A 12,879-nucleotide genomic window follows, 5' to 3' on the forward strand; every position below is an offset into this window, starting at 1 on the left:
GGCAAAAGAGCTGATTACTTTGGGGCATGCCCCGCAAAAGGCCCTTTTAAGGGCTGGTAATAGAGCTGTTAACTTTTGTAATTTAGAATAGGGTAGGGAATTTTTTTTATTTTGGGGGGCTTTATTATTTTATTAGGGGGCTTAGAATAGGTGTAATTAGCTTAAAAATCTTGTAATCTTTTTTTATTTTTTGTAATTTAGTGTTTGTTTGTTTTTGTAATTTAGTTTAGTGTATTTAATTGTATTTTAGTTTAGATATTTGTAGTTTATTTAATTAATTTATTGATAGTGTAGGTGTATTTGTAACTTAGGTTAGGATTTATTTTACAGGTAAATTGGTAATTATTTTAACTAGGTAGCTATTAAATAGTTATTAATTATTTAATAGCTACTGTACCTAGTTAAAATAAATACCAAGTTACCTGTAAAAACATAATTTATGCTTACCTGATAAATTCCTTTCTTCTGTAGTGTGATCAGTCCACGGGTCATCATTACTTCTGGGATATTACTCCTCCCCAACAGGAAGTGCAAGAGGATTCACCCAGCAGAGCTGCATATAGCTCCTCCCCTCTACGTCACTCCCAGTCATTCGACCAAGGACCAACGAGAAAGGAAAAGCCAAGGGTGAAGTGGTGACTGGAGTATAAATTAAAAAATATTTACCTGCCTTAAAAACAGGGCGGGCCGTGGACTGATCACACTACAGAAGAAAGGAATTTATCAGGTAAGCATAAATTATGTTTTCTTCTGTTAAGTGTGATCAGTCCACGGGTCATCATTACTTCTGGGATACCAATACCAAAGCAAAAGTACACGGATGACGGGAGGGATAGGCAGGCTCTTTATACAGAAGGAACCACTGCCTGAAGAACCTTTCTCCCAAAAATAGCCTCTGATGAAGCAAAAGTGTCAAATTTGTAAAATTTGGAAAAAGTATGAAGCGAAGACCAAGTTGCAGCCTTGCAAATCTGTTCAACAGAGGCCTCATTCTTGAAGGCCCAAGTGGAAGCCACAGCTCTAGTAGAATGAGCTGTAATTCTTTCAGGAGGCTGCTGTCCAGCAGTCTCATAAGCTAAACGAATTATGCTACGAAGCCAAAAAGAAAGAGAGGTAGCGGAAGCTTTTTGACCTCTCCTCTGCCCAGAGTAAATGACAAACAGAGAAGACGTTTGTCGAAATTCCTTAGTTGCCTGTAAGTAAAATTTTAGAGCACGGACTACATCCAGGTTGTGCAGTAGACGTTCCTTCTTTGAAGAAGGATTTGGGCATAAAGAAGGAACAACAATCTCTTGATTGATATTCCTGTTAGTAACTACCTTAGGTAAGAACCCAGGTTTAGTACGCAGGACTACCTTATCCGAATGAAAAATCAAATAAGGAGAATCACAATGTAAGGCTGATAATTCAGAGACTCTTCGAGCCGAGGAAATAGCCATTAAAAATAGAACTTTCCAAGATAACAACTTTATATCAATGGAATGAAGGGGTTCAAACGGAACGCCCTGTAAAACATTAAGAACAAGGTTTAAACTCCATGGTGGAGCAACAGTTTTAAACACAGGCTTAATTCTGGCCAAAGCCTGACAAAAAGCCTGGACGTCAGGAACTTCTGACAGACGTTTGTGTAACAGAATGGACAGAGCTGAGATCTGTCCCTTTAATGAACTAGCAGATAAACCCTTTTCTAAACCTTCTTGTAGAAAAGACAATATCCTAGGAATCCTAACCTTACTCCAAGAGTAACCTTTGGATTCACACCAATATAGGTATTTACGCCATATCTTATGGTAAATCTTTCTGGTAACAGGTTTCCTAGCCTGTATTAAGGTATCAATAACTGACTCAGAAAATCCACGTCTTGATAAAATCAAGCATTCAATTTCCAAGCAGTCAGCTTCAGAGAAGTTAGATTTTGATGTTTGAAGGGACCCTGTATCAGAAGGTCCTGTTTCAGAGGTAGAGACCAAGGTGGACAGGATGACATGTCCACCAGGTCTGCATACCAAGTCCTGCGTGGCCACGCAGGTGCTATTAGAATCACTGATGCTCTCTCTTGTTTGATTCTGGCAATCAATCGAGGAAGCAACGGGAAGGGTGGAAACACGTAAGCCATCCTGAAGTCCCAAGGTGCTGTCAGAGCATCTATCAGGACTGCTCCTGGATCCCTGGATCTGGACCCGTAACGAGGAAGCTTGGCGTTCTGTCGAGACGCCATGAGATCTATCTCTGGTTTGCCCCAACGTCGAAGTATTTGGGCAAAGACCTCCGGATGAAGTTCCCACTCCCCCGGATGAAAAGTCTGACGACTTAAGAAATCCGCCTCCCAGTTCTCCACTCCCGGGATGTGGATTGCTGACAGGTGGCAAGAGTGAGACTCTGCCCAGCAAATTATCTTTGATACTTCCATCATAGCTAGGGAGCTTCTTGTCCCTCCCTGATGGTTGATGTAAGCTACAGTCGTGATGTTGTCCGACTGAAACCTGATGAACCCCCGAGTTGTCAACTGGGGCCAAGCCAGGAGGGCATTGAGAACTGCTCTCAATTCCAGAATGTTTATTGGCAGGAGACTCTCCTCCTGACTCCATTGTCCCTGAGCCTTCAGAGAATTCCAGACGGCACCCCAACCTAGAAGGCTGGCGTCTGTTGTTACAATTGTCCAGTCTGGTCTGCTGAATGGCATCCCCCTGGACAAATGTGGCCGAGAAAGCCACCATAGAAGAGAATTTCTGGTCTCTTGATCCAGATTCAGAGAAGGGGATAAGTCTGAGTAATCCCCATTCCACTGACTTAGCATGCACAGTTGCAGTGGTCTGAGGTGTAAGCGTGCAAAGGGTACTATGTCCATTGCCGCTACCATTAAGCCGATTACCTCCATGCATTGAGCCACTGACGGGTGTTGAATGGAATGAAGGGTGCGGCAAGCACTTTGAAGTCTTGTTAGCCTGTCCTCTGTCAGGTAAATCTTCATTTCTACAGAATCTATAAGAGTCCCCAGGAAGGGAACTCTTGTGAGTGGAACGAGTGAACTTTTCTTTTCGTTCACCTTCCATCCATGTGACCTTAGAAATGCCAGCACTAACTCTGTATGAGACTTGGCAGTTTGAAAGCTTGAAGCTTGTATCAGAATGTCGTCTAGGTATGGAGCTACCGAGATTCCCCGCGGTCTTAGTACCGCCAGAAGAGCACCCAGAACCTTTGTGAAGATTCTTGGAGCTGTAGCCAATACGAATGGAAGAGCCACAAACTGGTAATGCCTGTCTAGGAAGGCAAACCTTAGGTAGCGATAATGATCTTTGTGAATCGGTATGTGAAGGTAAGCATCTTTTAAATCTACAGTGGTCATGTATTGACCCTCTTGGATCATAGGTAAAATTGTCCGAATAGTCTCCATCTTGAACGATGGAACTCTTAGGAATTTGTTTAGGATCTTTAAGTCCAGGATTGGTCTGAAAGTTCCCTCTTTTTTGGGAACCACAAACAGATTTGAGTAAAACCCCTGTCCCTGTTCCGATCGTGGAACTGGATGGATTACTCCCATTAACAAGAGCTCTTGTACGCAGCGTAGAAACGCCTCTTTCTTTGTCTGGATTGTTGACAATCTTGACAGATGAAATCTCTCTCTTGGAGGAGAGTATTTGAAGTCCAGAAGGTATCCCTGAGATATTATCTCTAGCGCCCAGGGATCCTGAACATCTCTTGCCCAAGCCTGGGCGAAGAGAGAAAGTCTGCCCCCCACTAGATCCGATCCCGGATCGGGGGCCCTCAATTCATGCTGTTTTAGGGGCAGCAGCAGGTTTCCTAGTCTGCTTGCCCTTGTTCCAGGACTGGTTAGGTTTCCAGCCTTGTCTGTAGCGAGCAACAGCTCCTTCCTGTTTTGGTGCAGAGGAAGTTGATGCTGCTCCTGCTTTGAAATTACGAAAGGAACGAAAATTAGACTGTCTAGTCTTGGCTTTGGCTTTGTCCTGAGGCAGGGCATGGCCTTTACCTCCTGTAATGTCAGCGATAATCTCTTTCAACCCGGGCCCGAATAAGGTCTGCCCTTTGAAAGGTATATTAAGCAATTTAGACTTAGAAGTAACATCAGCTGACCAGGATTTTAGCCACAGCGCCCTGCGTGCCTGAATGGCGAATCCTGAATTCTTCGCCGTAAGTTTGGTAAGATGTACTACGGCCTCCGAAATGAATGAATTAGCTAGTTTAAGGACTCTAAGCCTGTCCGTAATGTCGTCCAGAGTAGCTGAACCAATGTTCTCTTCCAGAGACTCAATCCAGAATGCCGCTGCAGCCGTGATCGGCGCAATGCATGCAAGGGGTTGCAATATAAAACCTTGTTGAACAAACATTTTCTTAAGGTAACCCTCTAACTTTTTATCCATTGGATCTGAAAAAGCACAGCTATCCTCCACCGGGATAGTGGTACGCTTAGCTAAGGTAGAAACTGCTCCCTCCACCTTAGGGACCGTTTGCCATAAGTCCCTTGTGGTGGCGTCTATAGGAAACATTTTTCTAAATATCGGAGGGGGTGAGAACGGCACACCGGGTCTATCCCACTCCTTAGTAACAATTTCAGTAAGTCTCTTAGGTATAGGAAAAACCTCAGTACTCGTCGGTACCGCAAAATATTTATCCAACCTACACATTTTCTCTGGTATTGCAACTGTGTTACAATCATTCAGAGCCGCTAACACCTCCCCTAGTAATACACGGAGGTTTTCCAGTTTAAATTTAAAATTTGAAATATCTGAATCCAGTCTGTTTGGATCAGAACCGTCACCCACAGAATGAAGTTCTCCGTCCTCATGTTCTGCCACCTGTGACGCAGTGTCTGACATGGCCCTAATATTATCAGCGCACTCTGTTCTCACCCCAGAGTGATCACGCTTACCTCTTAGTTCTGGTAATTTAGCCAAAACCTCAGTCATAACAGTAGCCATATCCTGTAATGTGATTTGTAATGGCCGCCCAGATGTACTCGGCGCTACAATATCACGCACCTCCCTCTGAGCGGGAGATATAGGTACTGACACGTGAGGCGAGTTAGTCGGCATAACTCTCCCCTCGTTGTTTGGTGAAATTTGTTCAATTTGTACAGATTGACTTTTATTTAAAGTAGCATCAATACAGTTAGTACATAAATTTCTATTGGGCTCCACTTTGGCATTGCAACAAATGACACAGGTATCATCCTCTGAATCAGACATGTTTAACACACTAGCAAATAAACTTGCAACTTGGAAATACAATTCAATTAGAATAATATTAAAATGTACTGTGCCTTTAAGAAGCACAGAAGATCTATGACAGTTGAAAATTAATAAATTGAAACAGTTATAACCGGATCATGCAGGGAATACAATGAGTTGCTGACTGAAATATTTGATGCATAGAAAAAGCGCCAAAAAACGGCCCCTCCCCCTCACACTCACCATAGTCCTTTCACACATCCTATCTAGTCGTTGGGTGCAAGAGAATGACTGGGAGTGAGGTAGAGGGGAGGAGCTATATGCAGCTCTGCTGGGTGAATCCTCTTGCACTTCCTGTTGGGGAGGAGTAATATCCCAGAAGTAATGATGACCCGTGGACTGATCACACTTAACAGAAGAAATAAATATAAACCCTAAAATAGCTACAATGTAATTATTAATTATATTGTAGCTATTTTAGGGTTTATTTTATAGGTAAGTATTGAGATTTAAATAGGAATAATTTAGTTAATATTATTAATATTATTTAGATTTATTTTAATAATAATTAAGTTAGGGGTGTTAGAGTTAGATAGGGTTAATATAGTTAATATATATATATATATATATAATATAATAATGATATTAACCCTAATATAATTAGGGTTAATATAGTTAATATATATAATATAATAACTATATTAACCCTAATATAATTAGGGTTAAAATAGTAAATATAGGTGGCGGTGGTGTAGGGGGGTCAGATTAGGGGTTAATCTATTTAATATAGGTGGCGGCGGTGTAGGGGGATTAGATTAGGGGGTAATACATTTATTATAGGTGGCGGCGGTGTAGGGGGATTTAGATTAGAGGCAAAAGAGCTAATTACTTTGTGACAATGCCTCGCAAAAAGCCCTTTTAAGGGCTGGTAAAAGAGCTGATTACTTTAGGGGGATTAGATTAGGGGTTAATGTAGCTGGCGGCGGTGTAGGGGGATTAAATTAGGGGTTAATAATTTTAATATAGCTGGCGGCAGGGTAGGGGGATTAGATTAGGGGTTAATAATTTTAATATAGCTGGCGGCGGGGTAGGGGGATTAGATTAGGGGTTAATCTATTTAATATAGGTGGCGGAGGTGTAGGGGGATTAGATTAGGGGGTAATACATTTATTATAGGTGGCGGCGGTGTAGGGGGATTTAGATTAGAGGCAAAAGAGCTGATTACTTTGTGACAATGCCCCGCAAAAAGCCCTTTTAAGGGCTGGTAAAAGAGCTGATTACTTTGGGGAAATGCCCCGCAAAAAGCCCTTTTAAGGGCTGGCAATAGAGCTGTTTACTTTGGGGCAATGTCACGCAAAAAGCCCTTTTCAGGGCTATTTGTAGGGTTAGACTTAGGTTTAGTGGTAGGGATATTTTATTATTTTAGGGGTTAATTAATTTAATATAGGTGGCGGCGGTATAGGGGGATTAGATTAGGGGTTAATAATTTTAATATAGCTGGCGGCGGGGTAGGGGGATTAGATAAGGGGTTAATCATTTTAATATAGCTGGCGGCGGGGTAGGAGCTCACATTATGGGGTAGGTAATTAAGGTGGCGACGGTGTAAGGGGCTCACATTAGGGGGTAGTTAATGTAGGTGGCGACGGTGTAAGGGGCTCACATTAGGGGGTAGTTAATGTAGGTGGCGGCGGGGTCCGGGAACGGCGGTTTAGGGGTTAATAACTTTATTAGGTGCGGCGGGGTCCGGGAGCGGCGGTTTAGGGTTAATACATTTATTATTAGGAGAGTGAGGGGGGATAGCGGATAGAGGGGTATACGTGCCGGGCTATGTTTGGGAGGCGTGTTAGACAGTACGGGAGATTTAATACTTTAGTCAGGTTTTTTATGCGGCGGCAGTTTCTAAAGTGCCGTAAGTCACTGGCGACTCCAGAAATTTGTACTTACGCAGATTTCTGGACATCGCTAGTTTGTCAGACTTACGGCACTTTAGCATCTGACGACGCCGTATATCAGATAGCTTGAGTTGCGAGCTGAAACTACGGGCGGCGGGGGTTCCCTCGCTTGCGCCGCAAACTACGATCTATATCGGATCGCGCCCCTGGTGTCAGCAATCTTGGCACCCCAGATGTTTCGGAACTACATTTCCCATTATACTCAATCAGCCTAAAGAGTGTCTAAATATAATAGGAAATGTAGTTCCAAAACATCTGGGGTGCCAAGGCTTAGGTTTCTAACACCTCAGACATTCTCAGACTTAGCCTTCCAGAAATTTTGAAACTACATTTCCCATGATGCTCAGCCAGCTGATATGCTAACTGTGCATCATGGGAAATGTAGTTCCAAAACCTTTGGAGTGCCAAGTTTGAGGATGTCCGTGCTAGACTGTTAAGAGTTCCCAACTAAAATCCTACACTTGTCTGGCTCACTTCTTGCTTCTCTGCTCTGATCTGTTACATACATTAAAATGATTGTATATAGACCTGTACATACACATAACACAAGACTCAAACATCTTTCTAACTTTCAGTCTTTTACTGTGCATCATAAGTCTAATATGTCTAATGCAAATCAAAAGGAGGGAGAGGAAACCAGGGCAGTTCTTCCTAGCCTGCTCAAAAAGGCAGGATTTTTAGTCTATAAAGGGGACGGACTAGCTAGGACACCTAGATAAAATCCATAAAGATCTATAATGTGACATGACAACACACATACACTTTTCATTATATAATGTGTAACACATTACCAGCTGAATAAATAAAACCATTTTTTTAATACAGACATTTACATTAAGAATGTTCATTAGAACTAAAAGTCACTGATTCCACCTTAAACAGGCAGTTTTAACCTTGTTTGAAAATATTATAATGTACATATTCCACCTTAAACAGGCAGTTTTAACCTTGTTTGAAAATATTATAATGTACATATATTAATTTGAAGTCAACTTACTCTGAATTGGATCCTAAGAGTTTGAATCGCTGTGTTAATTGTCTTTATCCAGATGTACATTTCCTGGGGACTGTCAGCCTATCAGAGAAATACAAAAAAATACATATTAAAGGAAGCTTTTACATGTTGTGGCTGGCACTAAATTCTCCCCTTTCTCCAACATTGGTGTGTCCGGTCCACGGCGTCATCCTTACTTGTGGGATATTCTCTTCCCCAACAGGAAATGGCAAAGAGTCCCAGCAAAGCTGGTCACATGATCCCTCCTAGGCTCCGCCCACCCCAGTCATTCTCTTTGCCGTTGCACAGGCAACATCTCCACGGAGATGGTTAAGAGTTTTTTGGTGTTTAAATGTAGTTTTATTCTTCTATCAAGTGTTTGTTATTTTAAAATAGTGCTGGTATGTACTATTTACTCTGAAACAGAAAAGGATGAAGATTTCTGTTTGTAAGAGGAAGATGATTTTAGCAGACAGTAACTGAAATCAATTGCTGTTTCCACACAGGACTGTTGAGATGAAGTAACTTCAGTTGGGGGAAACAGTTAGCAGTCTTTTCTGCCTGAGGTATGACTAGCCATATTTCTAACAAGACCATGTAATGCTGGAAGGCTGTCATTTCCCCTCATGGGGACCAGTAAGCCATTTTCTTAGTTAAACATAAAAGAATAAAGGGCTTCAAAAAGGGCTTCAAAACTGGTAGACATTTTTCTGGGCTAAAACAGTTGCTTTACTAGGCATATTATGCAGATTCTAACTAATTATTGGTATTATAATCTTGGGGAACGTTTAGAAAAACGGCAGGCACTGTGTTAGACACCTTTTTCAGATGGGGGCCTTTCTAGTTATAGACAGAGCCTCATTCTGGGACTATATAGGGGTTAAATGTAAAAACGGCTCCGGTTCCGTTAATTTAAGGGTTAAAGCTCTGAAATTTGGTGTGCAATACTTTTAATGCTTTAAGACACTGTGGTGAAATTTTGAACAATTCCTTCATACTTTTTCACATATTCAGTAATAAAGTGTTTTCAGTTTGAAATTTAAAGTGACAGTAACGGTTTTATTTTAAAACATTTTTTGTGCTTTGTTGACAAGTTTAAGCCTGTTTAACATGTCTGTACCATCAGATAAGCTATGTTCTATATGTATGAAAGCCAATGTGTCTCCCCATTTAAATTTATGTGATAATTGTGCCATAGTGTCCAAACAAAGTAAGGACAGTATTGCAACAGATAATGATATTGCCCAAGATGATTCCTCAAATGAGGGGAGTAAACATGATACTACATCATCCCCTACTGTGTCTACACCAGTTATGCCCACACAGGAGGCCCCTAGTACATCTAGTGCGCCAATACTTATTACCATGCAACAATTAACGGCTGTAATGGATAACTCCATAGCAAATCTTTTATCCAAAATGCCTACTTATCAGAGAAAGCGCGATTGCTCTGTTTTAAACACTGAAGAGCAAGAGGACGCTGATGATAACTGTTCTGACATACCCTCACACCAATCTCAAGGGGCCATGAGGGAGGTTTTGTCTGATGGAGAAATTTCAGATTCAGGAAAAATTTCTCATCAAGCTGAACCTGATGTTGTGACATTTAAATTTAAATTAGAACATCTCCGCGCACTGCTTAAGGAGGTGTTATCTACTCTGGATGATTGTGACAATTTGGTCATTCCAGAGAAATTATGTAAGATGGACAAGTTCCTAGAGGTTCCGGTGCCCCCCGACGCTTTTCCTATACCCAAGCGGGTGGCGGACATAGTAAATAAAGAGTGGGAAAGGCCCGGCATACCTTTTGTTCCCCCCCCCTATATTTAAGAAATTATTTCCTATAGTCGACCCCAGAAAGGACTTATGGCAGACAGTCCCCAAGGTCGAGGGGGCGGTTTCTACTCTAAACAAACGCACTACTATTCCTATCGAAGATAGTTGTGCTTTCAAAGATCCTATGGATAAGAAATTAGAGGGTTTGCTTAAAAAGATTTTTGTACAGCAAGGTTACCTTCTACAACCAATTTCATGCATTGTTCCTGTCACTACGGCAGCGTGTTTCTGGTTCGAGGAACTAGAAAAATCGCTCAGTAAAGAATCTTCGTATGAGGAGGTTATGGACAGAGTTCAAGCACTTAAATTGGCTAACTCTTTTGTTTTAGATGCCGCTTTGCAATTAGCTAGATTAGCGGCGAAAAATTCAGGGTTTGCTGTCGTGGCGCGCAGAGTGCTTTGGCTAAAGTCTTGGTCAGCGGATGTGTCTTCCAAGACAAAATTGCTTAACATTCCTTTCAAAGGTAAAACATTATTTGGACCTGATTTGAAAGAGATTATTTCAGACATCACTGGGGGAAAGGGCCACGCCCTCCCACAGGATGGGTCTTTTAAGGCTAATAATAAGCCTAATTTTCGTCCCTTTCGCAGAAACGGACCAGTCTCTAATTCTGTATCCTCTAAGCAAGAGGGTAATACTTCACAACCCAAACCAGCCTGGAAACCAATGCAAGGCTGGAACAAGGGTAAGCAGGCCAAGAAGCCTACCACTGCTACCAAAACAGCATGAAGGGATAGCCCCCGATCCGGGACCGGATCTAGTGGGGGGCAGATTTTCTCTCTTTGCTCAGGCTTGGGCAAGAGATGTTCAGGATCCTTGGGCGCTAGAAATAGTTTCTCAAGGTTATCTCCTGGAATTCAAGGAACTACCCCCAAGGGGAAGGTTCCACAGGTCTCAATTATCTTCAAACCAAATAAAGAGACAGGCATTCTTACATTGTGTAGAAGACCTGTTAAAGATGGGAGTGATACATCCAGTTCCAATAAGAGAACAAGGAATGGGATTTTATTCCAATCTGTTCATAGTTCCCAAAAAAGAGGGAACATTCAGACCAATTTTGGATCTAAAGATCCTAAACAAATTTCTCAGGGTACCATCGTTCAAAATGGAAACTATTCGAACGATCCTACCTACTATCCAGGAAAATCAATTTATGACTACCGTGGATTTAAAGGATGCGTACCTACATATTCCTATCCACAAGGAACATCATCAGTTCCTAAGGTTCGCTTTTCTGGACAAGCATTACCAGTTTGTGGCACTTCCATTTGGATTAGCCACTGCTCCAAGGATTTTCACAAAGGTACTAGGGTCCCTTCTAGTGGTTCTAAGACCAAGGGGCATTGCAGTAGTACCTTACTTGGACGACATCCTGATTCAAGCGTCGTCCCTGTCAAAAGCAAAGGCTCATACGGACATCGTCCTAGCCTTTCTCAGATCTCACGGATGGAAGGTGAACAAAGAAAAAAGTTCTCTGTCCCCGTCAACAAGAGTTCCCTTCTTGGGAACAATAATAGATTCCTTAGAAATGAGGATTTTTCTGACAGAGGTCAGAAAATCAAAACTTCTAAGCTCTTGTCAAGTACTTCATTCTGTTCCTCGTCCTTCCATAGCGCAGTGCATGGAAGTAATAGGATTGATGGTTGCAACAATGGACATAGTTCCTTTTGCACGAATTCATCTAAGACCATTACAACTGTGCATGCTCAGACAGTGGAATGGGGATTATACAGACTTGTCTCCGACGATTCAAGTAGATCAAAAGACCAGAGATTCACTCCGTTGGTGGCTGACCCTGGACAATCTGTCACAGTGAATGAGCTTCCGCAGACCAGAGTGGGTCATTGTCACGACCGACGCCAGCCTAGTGGGCTGGGATGCGGTCTGGGAATCACTGAAAGCTCAGGGTCTATGGTCTCGGGAAGAGTCTCTTCTCCCGATAAACATTCTGGAACTGAGAGCGATATTCAATGCTCTCAGAGCTTGGCCTCAACTAGCAAAGGCCAAATTCATAAGGTTTCAGTCAGACAACATGACGACCGTTGCATATATCAATCATCAGGGGGGAACAAGGACTTCCCTGGCGATGAAAGAAGTGACCAAGATAATTCAATGGGCGGAGGATCACTCCTGCCACTTGTATGCGATCCACATCCCAGGAGTGGAAAATTGGGAAGCGGATTTTCTGAGTCGTCAGACATTCCATCCGGGGGAGTGGGAACTCCATCCGGAAATCTTTGCCCAAATAACTCAATTATGGGGCATTCCAGACATCGATCTGATGGCGTCTCGTCAGAACTTCAAGGTTCCTTGCTACGGGTCCAGATCCAGGGATCCCAAGGCGACCCTAGTAGATGCACTAGTAGCACCTTGGACCTTCAACCTAGCTTATGTATTCCCACCGTTTCCTCTCATCCCCAGGCTGGTAGCCAGGATCAATCAGGAGAGGGCCTCGGTGATCTTGATAGCTCCTGCGTGGCCACGCAGGACTTGGTATGCAGACCTGGTCAATATGTCATCGGCTCCACCATGGAAGCTACCTTTGAGACAGGACCTTCTTGTTCAGGGTCCATTCGAACATCCGAATCTGGTTTCCCTCCAACTGACGGCTTGGAGATTGAACGCTTGATTTTATCAAAGCGTGGGTTTTCAGATTCTGTAATAGATACTCTGATTCAGGCTAGAAAGCCTGTAACTAGAAAAATTTACCATAAAATATGGAAAAAATATATCTGTTGGTGTGAATCTAAAGGATTCCCATGGAACAAGATAAAAATTCCTAAGATTCTATCCTTTCTACAAGAAGGTTTGGAGAAAGGATTATCTGCAAGTTCTCTGAAGGGACAGATCTCTGCTTTATCTGTTTTACTTCACAAAAGACTGGCAGCTGTGCCAGATGTTCAAGCATTT

General features: G+C 42.5%; 1 protein-coding gene across 1 annotated transcript in view; it reads right to left on the reverse strand.

The window, feature by feature from the left end:
* The window catches only part of PLEKHA2 (pleckstrin homology domain containing A2), a 607,368-nt gene that overhangs the window by 52,535 nt on the left and 541,954 nt on the right, over window positions 1–12,879 (reverse strand). Inside the window, exon 11 of the mRNA XM_053718084.1 lies at window positions 8,136–8,213. Within this exon, the coding sequence (XP_053574059.1) occupies window positions 8,136–8,213 (78 nt within the window). The remainder of the gene's footprint in view (window positions 1–8,135; window positions 8,214–12,879) is intronic.

This window comes from Bombina bombina, chromosome 6 (genome assembly GCF_027579735.1).
Source record: "Bombina bombina isolate aBomBom1 chromosome 6, aBomBom1.pri, whole genome shotgun sequence".
NCBI lineage: Eukaryota > Metazoa > Chordata > Amphibia > Anura > Bombinatoridae > Bombina > Bombina bombina.